Source organism: Loxodonta africana, chromosome 27, assembly GCF_030014295.1.
Source record: "Loxodonta africana isolate mLoxAfr1 chromosome 27, mLoxAfr1.hap2, whole genome shotgun sequence".
NCBI lineage: Eukaryota > Metazoa > Chordata > Mammalia > Proboscidea > Elephantidae > Loxodonta > Loxodonta africana.
Genome location: NC_087368.1, coordinates 36961925 through 36979721, shown reverse-complemented (window position 1 = coordinate 36979721; position 17797 = coordinate 36961925). Strand labels below are relative to the sequence as shown.

Genomic DNA, 17797 nt, shown 5'->3' with positions numbered 1-17797 from the left:
AAATTAACATGGGAACTCTGACCCACTCCCCACGGGCCCCACCGACAGCCACTGAAGTAAAGCACCCGTACACCACAATGGACAATTTACTCTTTATTGATTAAAAATGAAGGAAACATGCGGTAAAATACAAAGTCCAAAAAAAGAAGAAAAAAAAAGTTGAAAATTTTACATCTTTCATAATCTAGCATACGTCGTAAGGAGGACCTCCCATTTATTGACACCATCATTTTATCCTCCAGATGATTAAATACTACGGGCTCTAGAGTTTGGGTCAGAACGTAAGCAAAAAAAACCCAAACAAATCCATTAGTCATTTAGAAAGACCACGTATTTCACAAACTGCATTGGCACATGTTACCTGTACTACAGTTAGTCCCTACCCTAGGGGCCAGAGGGTCCCAGGGCCCTAAAGACATGTGCACGCTGGGCCATGCTCCTCGTGACATCACCTGCTAACCCACCTGGGCAGTTTCTGTTCACTTATTTTCTCAGCACCACTGCACAAGCCAGCAAAGGGAGTCTACCACACATCATGCAGAAGAAGTTAACATGTCCTGGGGCCTGGTGCTGCTCCTAATTCCCAGCAGGGCAAACAACGAACTGCGAAGAGAAAGAAGGCCCAGCCTAGTTCTACTATTGTGCCTGCCCAGTGCAGTTCAGAGGTAAAGGCCAAGGCTGGAGAAGGTAAGCACGGTCAGCTCGCTGCTCACTGCCAGCCTGGGCACCAGCCTACCTCCACGCAGAAAGCTAGACCAGAATGATGTCAGCCAGCCTTGGATCCGTAAGTAAGCAGGTTAGGACGGGTTTGTCTGAAGCCAAGGTTAAGCCAAAGAGGACAGCATCTCTGTTCCATACCTCACTCCCAACTCACCTCCCTGTCCCCTCCCCAGCGCCCCCACAAAGACAATGCAAATGAAAGCTAAGTATCCTTCCAGCAAACTATCAGTCTCCTTCTCTCTCCCAGAGGAGCAGATTCTTGCCCTTCATCCGTCCTGCTGGGACCTTAGGCTCTTGTGCCTAGCTTTCTAATCTACTTTCCTCCCCACCTGTCATTCCAAACCCAACCCCTCTCTCTCTTCCTCCCCAACACCCACCGCCCCCCACCCCAAGTCGACCCCTACTTTCTTCCTCCCCAACACCCATCCCCTTCTCAAAGTGCCTCTGCACACCTGGAGCCAATGAAGACAGCCCAGGACTAGAACTACAGGCTCAGAATGAAACAAATGGCATTCCAATCAACTGTGGGGTGAGCTTTCAGAGATGCTCCAAGATAAAACTAGCTAAAGCGGTCTTCTCTTCAGATCGGCAACACCAGAAAGGGCTTGAGTGACTCTGTGAGAGGCAACTCTCCCCTTGCCATGGGGCCAAAACCCATCTTCATGTGTCTTTAAGGCCAGATTAAGTATCCATCCTGCTCGTATATAAAACTTCGTAGAGCAATTAGCAGATAGACAAAGGCTGACCGTGAAACAGTAGGGACAAAAACCAAAACCAAACCAGAATCAACCCCACTGATTATTCACATATTGCATTATGAGTGCTCTTATTTAAACCTAAAGAATAATTTATATTATTTCTGTAGAAAATCAAGTGAACACTGTCTGCTCATAAACCCTCAAGGTCGCGGCACATGTGGTTTCCCTTGCCATCTGGAGCCAGGTTCAGCCCACGAGGTGCCATCCGGAGCCAGGTTCAGCCCACGAGGTGCCATCCGGAGCCAGGTTCAGCCCACGAGGTGCCATCCGGAGCCAGGTTCAGCCCACGAGGTGCCATCCGGAGCCAGGTTCAGCCCACGAGGTGCCATCCGGAGCCAGGTTCAGCCCACGAGGTGCCATCCGGAGCCAGGTTCAGCCCACGAGGTGCCTTCCGGAGCCAGGTTCAGCCCACGAGGTGCCATCCGGAGCCAGGTTCAGCCCACGAGGTGCCATCCGGAGCCAGGTTCAGCCCACGAGGTGCCATCCGGAGCCAGGTTCAGCCCACGAGGTGCCATCCGGAGCCAGGTTCAGCCCACGAGGTGCCATCCGGAGCCAGGTTCAGCCCACGAGGTGCCATCCGGAGCCAGGTTCAGCCCACGAGGTGCCATCTGGAGCCAGGTTCAGCCCACGAGGTGCGGCCCCTCCGCAGGGTCAGTGCGGGGGAGGGCAGGGGCAGGCGTCTCTGGCAGCCGCCTCCCATATTGCTGTGGGATCTCAGCTCCGTACACCCACTTCCTCTTGACTCGGACTTGGGCTCAGGCAGACCGATTTACACGGGAGTCGAGGAGCAGCTTTTCTTCAAATTTCATCTTCAGAGAGTTGAAAATAAATACTTCTCCAATGATAAGTTATGATTTTTCCTGTTCAAAAACCAGCTCACTTTTGCAAGCCATGGCTTGATGTTTTCTCTAAAAACAGTCCAAAGTTCCATTCTGAGGGGTCTGACGGCTGAAGGTGGACGACAGTCAGATGTTTTGCACCAGCTGAAGTTAAGGCTAGCACCCCTTTCTGGAGGGAGCAATGAAGAACAGGGTGCTTAGAACATCATGAACAAAACAACAACAGTTTAGGCTGCCTCCATCTGAGGCTGTGCTTCTTCCTAACAAAGGTACAAAGAAAATAACACGAAATGGAATTCTCTGGGTTCCAGCTGATCAGCCAACTTTTAACCGCTCCTTCCGTGGTAAGGAGACAGTCCAAGATGCCCAAGCCGACAGGGATGGGCAAACGGGCAGGAAGAGGACCAGAAAACAGCTGCTACTTCCCACCCAGGGCTGTCACTGCAGTAAGGCAAGAATGAGCTGACAGATCTCCTTCCTGGGTCTAGAGGCTCCCGGGCACACCTCAAATGGAGGAAGAGAGGGGACACGTGCGGCAAGTTTACTAACGCAACCCGTTAGGGGGATGCTGGCCAGTAGTGATCCAACTTTTCTTTCTCTGTGGGGAAAAGGGGGGTGATGGCAGAAAGAACATAACAAGACCTCTAAAGCTCCTAGCCAGGGAGGTTTGCTGCTGGGTTCTTTGGCAGTAGGGGGCTTAGGCCAACAGGAGCAACAGAGATACGCATGTGTGGGATCTCCTCGGGCCGCCGCCTCTTCTGGGCTGTGGTTTAGCTGATGCTGAGCTGGGCAAATCCTATTAGTTTACCATCATCAGGGATATCCGAGCCTTCTACACCAGATGCCTGAGAATCAAACAAAACGAAAAGCTATGGTTATTTACGAACAAAATCCAAGAAGCAATCAGAACTCACACGGGGCCTGTGGGAAGGCAGGTAGGGGGACCAGTCCCTGGGATGCAACCAGGAAGCTGGTGAAGGTGTCTCTTCCAGAAAAGATGGAGGCTGGGTACACAGCTGGAGCAAATGGCTAATAATCTCTCCTGAGAACAGTCAAGGGCCTGGGAGAGGAGGCTGGGGCAGGGGAGGGAGGGAGGCTACTTGAAGAGAGACAGCAGCCCGGGGCTTCAGGGAGGCTGGTCTCCCGGGGCTGCTGGTGCATCACAGGTAAGGTGGCTTCATCAGGAGGGAGGGGTGAATACCAGTTTGAAAGTGACAGATCGATTTGACTGAGGCTCTTCCACAATTTTCTGCAAATTAGCTGCCACTGTAATCAGACAGACAGACAGACAGACAATGAGAACAGTACATCTACCTTCAACTGCATTTAAAAGGCTTTGAGGTAGCTCAGAATCTTCTAGGCACAAGCAAAAAGGAAGTAAAAGATCAAATAATAACCCCCTAAAGAAAAATTTCTTTTAAACTCATCTCCAAGTGGTACAAATAAAAATGGAATCACTGTCTAATTAATTTTCTTTAAAATGCTCTATCGACTGAGGAAAGACACACTGTGAAAAAGGTATGACCTGCCCCCTCATGGACTAGAGAGCCTCAGCCTGGGAGCCAGCACACTACGGCCTGTGGCCTGTTTTGGTTCCGCCCGCAAGCTAAAAATGGTTTTAAAATGACAGAGAGCACAAATCCCATAAAGTCTGAACCATTTACTATCTGGCTCTTTTTTTTTTTTTTAATTTTTATTGTGCTTTAAGTAAAAGCCTACAAATCAAGTCAGTCTCTCACACAAAAACTCATATACACCTTGCTACATACTCCCAATTGCTCTCCCCCTAATGAGACAGCCCACCTGTCTGGCCCTTTACACAAGTCGACCAATCTGCTCTAGATGACAGTTTCTCCCTCAGTCACATGGCTCTGTGGCTTGACTGCCTGCCTTCCAGCTTTCTACAGCTGAACTGCTAATGATTTCTGCTCCCCTCCTGGCTGCACAGGGTGGAGCTCACCCTCCTGGAAGGACTAGATACGGCCTTGTGGCTTTTGTCATCATTTCACTAGAGTCTTCCAGATGCCTGGGTCTACTTTCATTGACTATCAATGGACATCACAAAGCAAACTGAGAAGTGAGATTTTCTGTGTGTGGGTGGGGGTAAGGAACTGTCCCCAGTAGCCTGTAATTTCAGCAAAGCCAAGAACCACCCAAGAGCCATTAGACCTACTCGGTGGAATCAAAGTCTGGTTTCGTGGGTGCTAAGTGCTTGCATAGTGGTTAAGAGCTGGGCTGCTCACTAAAAGGTCGGCAGTTCAAATCCACCAGCAGCTCCTTGGAGACCCTATGGGGTAGTTCTACTCTGTCCTATCAGGTCACCGTGAGTCAGAACCAACTTGAAGCACCTAACAAATAGCAGCGCTTGCACAGAGAGAGTGAGAGAGATCAGGACACAATGCAGTTACCTATTACTAAATCCCTTCCGTCGACCAGGCCAGCAGAAATGAGCTCCTGAGAGACACCCTCCGCTGTATCTGTAAGGACAAAGAAGAAGGGGCTCTGTTCCCCGTGCACACACGTCACTGTTAACTCTAGAAGCCAGCACAGCTGTCAGCACTGCCAGACCCAAACCAGCTGCTAAACCCACACAATCAGGAGGGTAAGCAGGGCGGTCCCCACATGAGGAGCTTCCCTACCACCCGGCAGTATCTCAGGTGAAGTACTTTTACGGGTGTTATCTAGAGGGCAGGATCTATGTCGCCCAGGTGGCAGACATCAGCTCGTTGTAAAGGTAACTTTGTAAGTAACAGTGTCATTCCAAAGGGTTCAGGGCCATTGTCAGACGAGCACCTGATGGGCACGCTGCAGCACAAATCCCTCTTCTGAGGGCAGCCTTGGACCCTGATCCCTCTCAGACCTTGGGCCTGTGACTCATGACGGGTGCAGAACGTCCCCAGGGCTAACAAACACAAGGATTTATTCTCCATTAAAACTGCAGGGAACACACTGACTTCTCTTTGGGGATCACTCTCTAAGTTTTTTGCTAAAATCACTTATTTTTCATGTTGGTGGGCTTCTCTTCCTATCTAGTCATCCCGGGTGGTACAACCTGAGCAATGGCTATAACCAGAAACTAAAGATAGGACAGAGTACCCCAGTTAACCACATCGCCAAGCTCAGCGGTGCTGGTTCCAGAGGGCTGAGTGCTGAGCTCCTCAAAGGCACGGGGCTGTCACACACCTGCACAGATGACCAGTGATTTCAAATAAGCCCTTGAAATGTGACCTTGCCTGGCTTTAAAAAAGTACAACTTACTTCTCTGTCCGCTGTTCTCTTTTAACAGCCAGTTACTGATGAGGCTAAGAGAGCAGGAGAGTGTACGGGGCTGGGGGCCACGGGCTGCAGACACTCCCCACGTCAGACCACAGTCACGAGGCAAGAGATAAAACAAGCCTCATTCCAGGACGGGTTCAGGGCCACCAAGAGTGCCTGCCTGATAGGGATCACGTCCAGCCTAATGACTTACTATCACAGAGGGCAATCAAGTACAGTGATAAAAGGAGGAGCTTTGGACTCCAACAGATCCGGGTCTGAGTTTCGGTTACTCTTCCCAGCTGTGTGACCTTGAGAAAGTTACTGTGCTTGTCTCGAAGCCTTGATCTGCTCCTCTATAAAATGGGATAATACTCTTCCCTTAGGGGGCTATCATGAGAATTTAATGACATAGTGCTTACAAGGCCTGGCCCACAGCACGCAGTAAATGAGAGCTACATTCACTGCCGTTTGCTATTAGACTCAATGTTCTACATGAGTTTAGTAGTAAATTAACTGTATTTGTATTTTTTCATCTGTCCACCAAAAACTTTTAAAGCAGGAAAACTTTTACTATCCTTTAAAAGCAAAACATATCCATAGGACAAACTCTTCAGAGCACTTTTCATTAAACAACTGGAGGAAGAATTACAAGTTATCTTCTTTTAATGTTTTTGATACCTCACCTCTCCCAGGAGTGAATTCGAATCGGATATCGTTTAGTTCTTTTTTTGAATTCCTATGAAAGAAAACAGAATGTGAAATAAAGATCTCTGAATTTATAGACTCCGCCAACATTTTTTTGCCAACGTACATTAGTAACATTTTGCCTCAAGAAAGGCGGTTCTGTTCCCATAAATCATATCATTTGTCCTGATGAGCTCACACTGCTGGGTTTCAGAGCAAACAACTAGAAGTGGTCATCCCACTGTCCTGCAGCCCTTTTAACTGAGGCCCCCTACTCCCAAGGATAAACATAAAAATCTCATGCCTTTGAGAAGATTCTCCTAGGCCCATTACCATCCCCATTTCCATTAAAAGGATCATAAAAGAGGAAAAGGAAAACCCGTCTGAGCACAGGGAGGTAGGACTGAAAGGATGGGTAGGACTTGGGTGGGTGGAGAGGATGGGGAAAAGAACGGGGCCGCCCTGGCAGCACAGTCAACACGCGGCTGTGGCTGTGAGTTTCAGTGTAGGATGTTTACTGATCACGCAGCGTAGGAGATTAACCAGGCTCCCTGGAGGGTCTGGTTGAAGATAGTGAATTCAGAACACTGTATCTAAAGGCAGACACAACCAATCACTTAGGACCCAAAAATATTTTATCTAAAGGGCACAGGGGGCTTAGGTCTATTCTCATGGACTCCACGCTTCCTGGAGCCATGGAGGCTGGATGAACCCACGAAGCTATTGCCCTGAGATAATCGTTAAACCTGAAACTGGGAACTATCCCTTAAAGTCTTCTTAACACCAAACAACAGCGTAGCTGAACTCCTAAAGAACGTCTGCCTTGAGCGTTGTGTTTTCAAGGAACTATCTATAAGGGAACAAAGTAACAACAGTAACGGGAAAGGATGAAGAGTAAGCTCGAGGGCAGTGAGTCTGTCCACGGGGAACAATTCAGAAAAGGAAGGCGAAAACGGGTGCACAGCTTGAACGTTAGTGATCCCTGTCGCTGAATGCACACGTAGAAACTGATTAACTGGCATGTGTTCTGCTGTGTATACTCTCAACAACAGCAAAGAACCAACAGTTCAGAACATCTGCGGTAAAACAGAGAAACAGACCAAATGTATAGAGGTTTTTCCTTTCATCTCTAAAGAACAAGGCCTTACCTGCCACAATCCTGGGTTAGCTGATTGTAGAGTCCATGCTGCTTAGGTGGAAAAAATTACAAGTCTAATCTTCAGATAAGGAGCCCTGGTGGCACAATGGTTAAGTGCTCAGCTGCTAACCACAGGGTCAGCAGTTTGAACCTACTAGCGGCTCCACAGGAGAAAAGACCTGGAGATCTACCTTATAAAGATTTCAGCCTAGGAAACCCTCTGGGGCAGTTCTACTCTCTGATACAGGGTCACTGTCATGAATGGAATCTCTCCAAATATGTGCCAACCTTCCAGACAGAGGTGGAGAAAAATGTGGAACAAAATTCTAATTCACAAAAAAAGGCCAGACTTACTGGTCTGACATAGACGGAAGAAACCCCAAAAGTATGGCCCCTGCACACCCTTTTAGCTCAGTAATGAAGTCACTCCTGAGGTTCACCCTTCAGCCAAAGATTAGACAGGCCCATAAAACAAAAAGAGACTAAATGGGCACACCAGCCCAGGGGCAAGGACGAGAAGGCAGGAGGGGACAGGAAAGCTGGTAATGAGGAACCCAAGGTCGGGAAGGGGAGAATGTTGACATGTCATAGGGTTGGCAACCAATGTCACAAAACAATATGGGTATTGATTGTTTAATGAGAAAAAATGTGTCAACTTGGCTAGGCCATGACTCCCAGCAGTATGTAATTATCGTTCATTTTGTGGTATTATGTAACTATCTTCCGTTTTATATGCTTTAAGTCCTAAAACTTCTATGAGGCGGATTGAGGGTGCAGTGTATCTTGAGTTACATTGCCTTACTCATGTGACCCTAATACTCCCCAGCTTGTTTTCTCCTTTTCAAAATGGGCAACTGAGAGCTTGACATAACTAACGCCATCATGAATGAACTTTTTTTTTTTGCCTGACTTCTCCTTTCCACAAACCTTTGTTAATGACTTTGTGCCACCTGTGACTTTCGACCTCCCACAGGAAGATTAGAGCCCAGATGTCTGGCATTTATCTCTTTAGTCTGATGAAGAGTTTCTTGTAATTACCCTGTAATGAATAATTCATCCAGCCATTCCATCTGTGGGCTATAAAGACACTTCCAACCTTCATAAACAATTATATATAAGTTCTAACGTAAAACTGCCTTTTGGGAGTCCACAGAGACAGCCTGCGTTGCTGTCAGATTCTCCGCGGGTGTCACCTCCTAAACTAGCTTTCCCCCTCTTTCTGACTTGGAGTACATTTCATTGGCTCCACGGCTCCAGGGCAGGGACCCTAATGGGGCAACGCTTAGGACACGCCCTTACTCAACCAATGAACTTACTCAGGTCTCACCTTGACTCAAGTCAGGCCCTTTCACGCCCTTACTCAAGTCACACCCTTGCTTGAGTCACACCTTTCATTTTACAACAACAACAATCTTCAGAGAAGCCAGCTAGTGCTGCTCCCTTAGAAACGACTCCTCAATACAGACACACTCTTAGCTGCAGCCCACTACACTGCAAACACAAGGACCGCTCACCATCAGCAGAGAAACAACTAAGAGACTGTACCAGCACTGGTCATTGGCAGAAGCTACCACCTCCAGGTTGTCACACTGGTCCTGGGATCTCTGAGGGCAACAGGACCCCTGGGACAACATGTAACCCTCCGCAGCTACTCGCAGGCACAGACTGTTCAAAAAGGAGCAAGCCTCAAAAAGAAAACGGCACATTCAGGGTATTCAGAGAACCAAACATGTCTACTTACCTTAATCTTAGTACTAGACTGATTGGGATCTTGGTCTCTTGTGAACCTGCTCCTGAAGACAGAGCCTAGAGCATTGAAAGGTATAAAGTCACTGCCTGAAACACTAAGTAAGCACGGAGGTGACAACGGCCAACCGCAGGTCAATCGTCCATCGGCAGCAATGCTTTTCATCTCCAGGTGGGGTCATCCTGGCCCCCAAGGCCTGCCCTGCTGTGGAGGGATACGCACCCCACACAGCAACGCGAGCTGAATGTCGGCCTGAGTCAAACACAATTCAAAAGGTAACTCTCAAACCCAGATGCACACATTTTATATGGTCACATTTAAATTTCCTATTTTTCAGACCTCTCTGCTTCCCTCTTTGGAGGAGAAAGAAACGAAGCTGCGTTTCTTACTTTTTAAAATATCTGCCAGTACGCCACAAAGTAGGGCCTAAATCAGCTGCCCCCCCAGGAACCTGTTCAATTTTGGGGTTGCAGATCTTTTTACGGTAAGCTAATCCTCTCTGAAACCCCTCGCTTACTGGAGAAAATACATTCCCCAGAAGCTGTTTATCAAATCAGATCAACCTTCCCATACGTTTTCATAAGAACCTTTTCGCATGTTAACATCCAGAAACTGAAAGCCTAGGTGATGAGAAGGTTAAAAGGTAGTCAGCTCCACGGCTGAGTAGGAGGGCTCCAAGCAGCGGTCTCCAAGGTGGAACATAAGATGATTCACTGGAGCACAAGAAGAAAAAGCTAGAACTTCCTTTTCTATTTCTTTCCATCTAAAACATTAGGAGAAATGATGCCTCTAATATTTAGTAAGTGAATTGACTCTGGAACCCTAGTATAGGGTCACAGGTCAAACACAGCTGTGAGTCTCTTGAGGGAAGAGCAGGGGTCCGCAGCGTAAAGGGTTCGTGCAAGCTGCTTTCAGTGTGCAAGATCTCATGGCGTTTGTGTGTACCTGGTAAGCCGACTTACAGATTACATCACCCAGTTTAATAAAACCAGCTTTCAAAAAACCGACAGTATCTCAAAAGAGTAATACAGAAAAACTCATCGACTGAACAGAGTTTTAAGAAATACAAGCCTATGTGAACACGGAATGAACGGTATGGTATGGCCGACGGTCCTGCTCATCTTAGGATGAGCTGTCAGCTGAAGTTAAATGTAGCAATGATCTAATTAAGAGCTGGTAAGAAATGAGGCAAAAAATTCAGGGTACTTGGGATATTTCAACTGTTAACTGATTTTCCTGCTTAAGGTAATGTGTGATCCTTGTAAAACTATCTTATCTGCACACCTTTACAGCTGTGAAAACAGATTTCTAACTTGTTCCAAATGTACCAAGAGACAACCTTAGGTGCTATCCCAGATTTAATATCTGCTTTTCTCATTTACCCAGAAGGCTGGCCATCAAAGCGTATCCTCACTTTACCTGAGCTGTTTGTGCTGGCTCTGCGGGCGGTGGGAGAGAGACCTGAGTCGGCTGTGCAGGGGCCTGGCCAGCTGGCTGAGGTAGATGAGCAGAAATCTGTTCTGGGACTTGGAGCAAAGTACTCACAGGGTCAGCTGCTGGGAAGAGCTGTAACACACACACACACACATACACACACACACACAGGGCTTTAAGTCGGGTGGAGACAGGGGGCCCACTGACAGGCAAGCAGAGCCTCCCTGGGAGACGCTTCCACAGCAGTTTGTGTGTAGCGTCCTGGCGTGTCTACACTTCTGAGTGCACCCATCCCAGATGGCAGTCAGACGTTTCTAGGCCATCATTTACTTCTTGTTTTTAACAACTTTTTGAGGTATAATTTACATCCTACCAAAATCATTCATTATGAATTTTTAGATTTTATGATTTTTAGAAAATTTATACAGCTGTACAGTCATCACTACAACCAGTCTGGGATCACTTCCCCAACCTCAGAAAGCTCCCTTGTGCTACTGTGCAGTTATTTCTGCTCCCCGCTCCAGCCCTAGGCAACCACGGATCCACATTCTGTCTCTACGAGTTTGCCTGTTCCAGGCATTTCATATAAACAGAGCCGTTCGATGTGTCGTCCCTTGTGTCTGCCTTCTGTCCCTTAGCTGAGGATCCTGAGGCTGAGCCATGTTGTGGCGTGTATCTGTAGTGTGTTTCTTTTTTTTTGCCTTAATAAGTAGCCCAATACATCCTATGCATCTGTAACCGTATCTACCCCATCTCCTTTGTCCAGCAAAAAGGCACCTCCGAAAAAACCGATTTAAGTACATAATACAAGATTACAGAAACGACATTTTTCTACGCCTGAGGCCTTCCATTATTCATAAAGAAAGGCAATTAATCAATGATTCCTTAACATATCTGAAATGCATTTCAAAAGTTAACAGGAAGCTTTATAACTAACATATCTCATAAATTTTAATGGTGTGATTTGTGGAAAAAAAAAAACACTGAGGCGGAGTACAAAAACAAGTTAAACACATTCAAAATCGTAAGTTAGTTTAAAAAAAAACGTACACCACCACAATGGCCAAAAATTGAAAGAGAAACTGAAAAAGTTGAAAGAGAAAAAAAAATTAAAAGGACAGTAATATATGCCTAAGAGTTGATGGGGTCCCTTGGTGGTGCAAAGAGTCAATGCTCTCACTGCTAACCAAAGGTTGGTGGTTCAAGTCCACCAAGAGGTGCTTCAGGAGAAAAGCCTAGCGGTCTACTTCCTAAAACTCAGCCACTGAAGCCCTACGGAGCACAGTCACACCCCGACACACACGGAAACCCTACGGAGCACAGTCACACCCCGACACACACGGAAACCCTACGGAGCACAGTCACACCCCGACACACACGGAAACCCTACGGAGCACAGTCGCACCCCGACACACACGGAAACCCTACGGAGCACAGTCACACACCGACACACACGGAAACCCTACGGGGCACAGTCACACCCCGACACACACGGAAACCCTACGGAGCACAGTCACACCCCGACACACACGGAAACCCTACGGAGCACAGTCACACCCCGACACACACGGAAACCCTACGGAGCACAGTCACACCCCGACACACACGGAAACCCTACGGAGCACAGTCACACCCCGACACACACGGAAACCCTACGGAGCACAGTTACACCCCGACACACACGGAAACCCTAGGGAGCACAGTTACACCTCGACACACACGGAAACCCTACGGGGCACAGTTACACCTCGACACACACAGAAAGCCTACGGGGCACAGTTACACCTCGACACACACGGAAACCCTACGGGGCACAGTCACACCTCGACACACACGGAAACCCTACAGAGCACAGTCACGCCTCGACACACACGGAAACCCTACGGGGCACAGTCACGCCTCGACACACACGGAAACCCTACGGGGCACAGTCACGCCCCGACACACAAGGAAACCCTACGGGGCGCAGTCACGCCCCGACACACAGGGAAACCCTACGGGGCGCAGTCACGCCCCGACACACACGGAAACCCTACGGGCGCAGTCACGCCCCGACACACACGGAAACCCTACGGGCGCAGTCACGCCCCGACACACACGGAAACCCTACGGGGCGCAGTCACGCCTCGACACACACGGAAACCCTACGGGGCGCAGTCATGCCCCGACACACACGGAAACCCTACGGGGCACAGTGACACCTCGACACACACGGAAACCCTACGGGGCACAGTGACACCTCGACACACACGGAAACCCTACGGGCGCAGTCACGCCCCGACACACACGGAAACCCTACGGGGCACAGTTACACCTTGACACACACGGAAACCCTACGGGCGCAGTCACGCCCCGACACACACGGAAACCCTACGGGGCGCAGTCACGCCCCGACACACACGGAAACCCTACGGGCGCAGTCACGCCCCGACACACACGGAAACCCTACGGGCGCAGTCACGCCCCGACACACACGGAAACCCTAAGGGGCGCAGTCACGCCCCGACACACACGGAAACCCTACGGGCGCAGTCACGCCCCGACACACATGGAAACCCTACGGGGCGCAGTCACGCCTCGACACACACGGAAACCCTACGGGGCGCAGTTACGCCTCGACACACGTGGTGCTGCCATGACTTGGAGTCGACTTGACAGCAACTGGTTTGGCTTTTCTGGTGGTGGTGTTAAGAGCTGATATTTTATAAACAAAATTCAGGAGAGAGGGAAGTAAAATTTTGTGTTCATTTAGCTTCATATGTAAGAAGACATCAAAAGTTACTTACCGGCTCTCAATTTTGACAGAATAATAAAGCTTTGTTACAGATTAAATTGTGTCCCCCCCAAAAGTATTTGGAATTAACCCAATTAACTTGTTTAGAAATACGGTCTTCAAGAGGAGATCATACGGGAGTAGGCAGGTCCTAATCCCATATAAAAGAGAAAAGATACACAGAGACACAGTGAGGACAGGCGTGTGACTAAGGCGCTGTGCCACAGCCGCAAGCCAAGTAATGCATGGGGGTCCCAGAAGCTGGGGGAGACAAGTAAGGAGCTTCCCCAGGGGTCTTCCGAGAAAACCTGGGCCTGCTGACGTCCTGAACAGGGCCTATTAGCCTCCAATACTGTGAGACGACAAATTTCTGCCCTCGTAAGCCACCCTATTTGTGATATTTTGTTGGCTGCCCTAGGAAACTAATAAAAGCTTTAAGATTAGTTCTGAAAATGTTAATATAACCATTTGCACTATTTCAAAAGGAAATTATGCGCGCGTCTATGTTTACCTGTACTAAGTAAGGGTACCTGTACTACAGACAGAGAAGACACCTAAACAAAGTAATGAGCATGAGAACATGGGTATATGAGAGTTCACACAGAGATAGTATCTGGGCAAAGAAACAGGGGACGACTAAAACAAACATCTCTGGATATTGTGTAAAATACCTCCTCATTCAGTCTCTGAAAAAATTTATTAGTTAAGATGGGCTAAACTGGGGAGTAACAAAGAATCCAAAAATCCCAGTAGATTAAAACAACAAAAGTTCCTTCCTGCACACACTTCATGTCTATCTCTGGCTAGCAGGGGCTGACCTTGGTATCATCCTCACCCAGGGGGGCGGGTCACGGTGGCACACAGTACCTGGGCTCAGAGTTCACGCCAGAAGTCACTGACGTGGCCACGCCTAACTTCAAGGGGCAGGAAAAGGCAATCCTACCATATACAAGGAAGAGGGGGAGCTGGACGTTATTAGTGAACAGCAGTTTTAGGTAAGCTGTCAGGCACTGACCTCTTACGATGCTGAGGTCCAGTACTTATTCTCAGTCTTAAACAATACCGCACTATGTGCACAAATTTTTGAGATAGTAAAAATGATGTGAAGAAAGTTACTTTTAAGGATGGGGCAAAAACAATATTGGTTTAAGATGAAGAGATGTGTGCCATTAAACGCAAGACGGAGCCCTAAGTGACCAGACGTGGCCAGATGAAGAAAGCATGACAGAATAGGCCCGTGAAATGCATATGCTCCTCAGCGAGTGAGAACAGGGAAGGCCAGCCGGACAGGATCCTGTTGAGTAGGATTCCCTATTGCAGTGGGGGCAGAAACTACAGAAAACAGACTCTACATAGGAGAAGAGGCGCGGGTGGGAAGGGTGCTGAAAAACCCTAGACAGAGGAATGCAAAACGACTACTTCCCACTTCAAGCCAAAGAAGCAATTCTTGAAGTCAGACAAGCAAGGATGAGCATTCCGGACCCTAAGGGCAATTTTTTAAACGCGTGCAAAGGCACCAGTCTGCCACTCAAACTGAGAAACGATGTCTCTGACAAAATTCAGCTGGTGTAAATTCTCATTCTCATTTAGGCATATAAAATAATGTTCTGAAAATGAAAACAAAAGCATGTACACTTTAATGAGAACTCATTAATCACGATTACTTACCTCAGAATTTAATGGTTCTTTCACTCGAGGCGACTAAAAGAAATACAAAAAAGGAGGCTTGTTAATGCAGAACTCAGGTTACTTGCAGTCAGTCCTAATCTGCAAGTAATGTTGAAATGCAACTCAACCACTTTTCATTCTGACCTACATGCTAACTTGCCATTACAGTAGTGAAAATTTTCTGGAAAAAGAAAACTGTCACACTATTACGGTACATTATCCAGGTAGCCCACAACACATTAATAAGCAAACGTCGGCAATGGCCAGGTTCTTGGGGAGTAGGGAAGTCACGTTCTTCAAAGTACAATTCTTTCCACTAATCACAAATATATTACGTGCCTAAGACCCAGACCAAACCTATACCTGAAGCTAACTACCCAACACATTTTCAAAGCAGAGTAATTCTGATTATGGGCTTTAAGCACAAAATTCTGAAATCAAAACTGAAGAACAATGATTTTAAGGGTCTACTATCCTTAACTCTAAGGAGCCCTGGTGGCACAAAGTTAAGAACTCTGCTGCTCACCAAAAGGTTGTGGGTTTGAACCCACCCAGCGGCACCTTGGAGAAAGACCTGGCGATCTGCTCCCGTAAACACTACAGCAAAAAAAAAAAAAACAAAACAGCAAGGCACACCAAAAAGAAGGGCAGACCAAAACCAAACCATCAGCTCTACAACTCAAACAAATGGATTAGAGCAGAAAGACATGAAATAAAGAAGAGAAAAACAACAGAAAAAAAATCAACAAGGCTAGAAGTCGGTTCTTTGACAAGATCAACAAAATCAACAAGCCACTGGCCAAATTGACAAAAGAAAAACAGGAGAAGAAGCAAAATAACACAAACAAGAAATGAGATGGGGGGTGTTACAACAGCTGTAACTGAAATAAAAAGGATCATAACAGAGTACTATGAAAACTTGTACCCCAACAAATTTGAAAACCTAGAGCAAATGGACAAATTTCTAGACACACACTACCTACCTACACTAACAGAAACTGAGACAGAAACTCTGAACAGGCTCATGATGAGAAAAGAGATTGAAGAAGTAATTTTAAAAACTCCCAACCAAAAAAAGCCCTGGCCAGGACGGCTTCACTGGAGAATTCTATCAAACATTCACAGAAGAGATCACACCAATGCTACTCAAACTATTTCAAAGCATAGAAAAGGAAGGAATACCTGAATCCATTCTACAAAGCCACCATAACCCTGATGCCAAAGCCAGGCAAAGACACCACAAAAAAAGAAAATTACAGACCAATATCTCTCATGTATATAAAAACCAAAACCAAACCCATTGCCGTCAAGTCGATTCCAACTCATAGCGACCCTACAGGACAGAGAACTGCCCCATAGAGTTTCCAAGGAGCATCTGGAGGATTCAAACTGCTGAACCTTCGGTTAGCAGCTGTAGCACTTAACCACTGTGCCACCAGAGTTTCCCTCTACGCAACCAGGGTTTCCCTCATGCGTATAGATGCAAAAATTCTCTACAAAATTCAGCATTTAACACACACCCACACCCACGCACACACACACCCACGACCAAGCAGGATTCACACCAGGTATGCAAGGATGGGTCCACATTAGAAAATCCATCAGTGTAATCCACCACATAAATAAGACAAAGGAATCACAAGATCCTCTCAATCGACACAGAAGAGGCATCTGATAGAGTCCACCACCATCCCTGATAAAAACTCTCAACAAGACAGACACAGAAGGGAAACTCCTCAACATAGTAAAAGGCATCTGATAGAGTCCACCACCATCCTGATAAAAACTCTCAACAAGACAGACACAGAAGGGAAACTCCTCAACATAGTAAAAGGCATCTGATAGAGTCCACCACCATCCCTGATAAAAACTCTCAACAAGACAGACACAGAAGGGAAACTCCTCAACACAGTAAAAGGCATCTGATAGAGTCCACCACCATCCCTGATAAAAACTCTCAACAAGACAGACACAGAAGGGAAACTCCTCAACATAGTAAAAGGCATCTGATAGAGTCCACCACCATCCCTGATAAAAACTCTCAACAAGACAGACACAGAAGGGAAACTCCTCAACATAGTAAAAGGCATCTGATAGAGTCCACCACCATCCCTGATAAAAACTCTCAACAAGACAGACACAGAAGGGAAACTCCTCAACACAGTAAAAGGCATCTGATAGAGTCCACCACCATCCCTGATAAAAACTCTCAACAAGACAGACACAGAAGGGAAACTCCTCAACATAGTAAAAGGCATCTGATAGAGTCCACCACCATCCCTGATAAAAACTCTCAACAAGACAGACACAGAAGGGAAACTCCTCAGCACAGTAAAAGGCATCTGATAGAGTCCACCACCATCCCTGATAAAAACTCTCAACAAGACAGACACAGAAGGGAAACTCCTCAACATAGTAAAAGGCATCTGATAGAGTCCACCACCATCCTGATAAAAACTCTCAACAAGACAGACACAGAAGGGAAACTCCTCAACATAGTAAAAGGCATCTGATAGAGTCCACCACCATCCCTGATAAAAACTCTCAACAAGACAGACACAGAAGGGAAACTCCTCAACATAGTAAAAGGCATCTGATAGAGTCCACCACCATCCTGATAAAAACTCTCAACAAGACAGACACAGAAGGGAAACTCCTCAACACAGTAAAAGGCATCTGATAGAGTCCACCACCATCCCTGATAAAAACTCTCAACAAGACAGACACAGAAGGGAAACTCCTCAACACAGTAAAAGGCATCTGATAGAGTCCACCACC

General features: G+C 47.2%; 1 protein-coding gene across 5 annotated transcripts in view; it reads right to left on the bottom strand.

Annotated features, from left to right (window-relative positions):
* Positions 1 to 80: 80 nt before the first annotated feature.
* The window catches only part of OXSR1 (oxidative stress responsive kinase 1), a 107432-nt gene continuing 89715 nt past the window's right edge, over positions 81 to 17797 (bottom strand). For all 5 annotated transcript variants that reach the window (XM_064277493.1, XM_064277495.1, XM_023554831.2 and 2 more), the window contains 7 exons: positions 15020 to 15052; positions 10564 to 10710; positions 9139 to 9203; positions 6259 to 6311; positions 4726 to 4794; positions 3519 to 3583; positions 81 to 3162 (listed from right to left, as the gene is read on the bottom strand). In XM_064277493.1, the coding sequence (XP_064133563.1) occupies positions 3088 to 3162; positions 3519 to 3583; positions 4726 to 4794; positions 6259 to 6311; positions 9139 to 9203; positions 10564 to 10710; positions 15020 to 15052 (507 nt within the window). In that variant the 3' untranslated portion in view covers positions 81 to 3087. The remainder of the gene's footprint in view (positions 3163 to 3518; positions 3584 to 4725; positions 4795 to 6258; positions 6312 to 9138; positions 9204 to 10563; positions 10711 to 15019; positions 15053 to 17797) is intronic.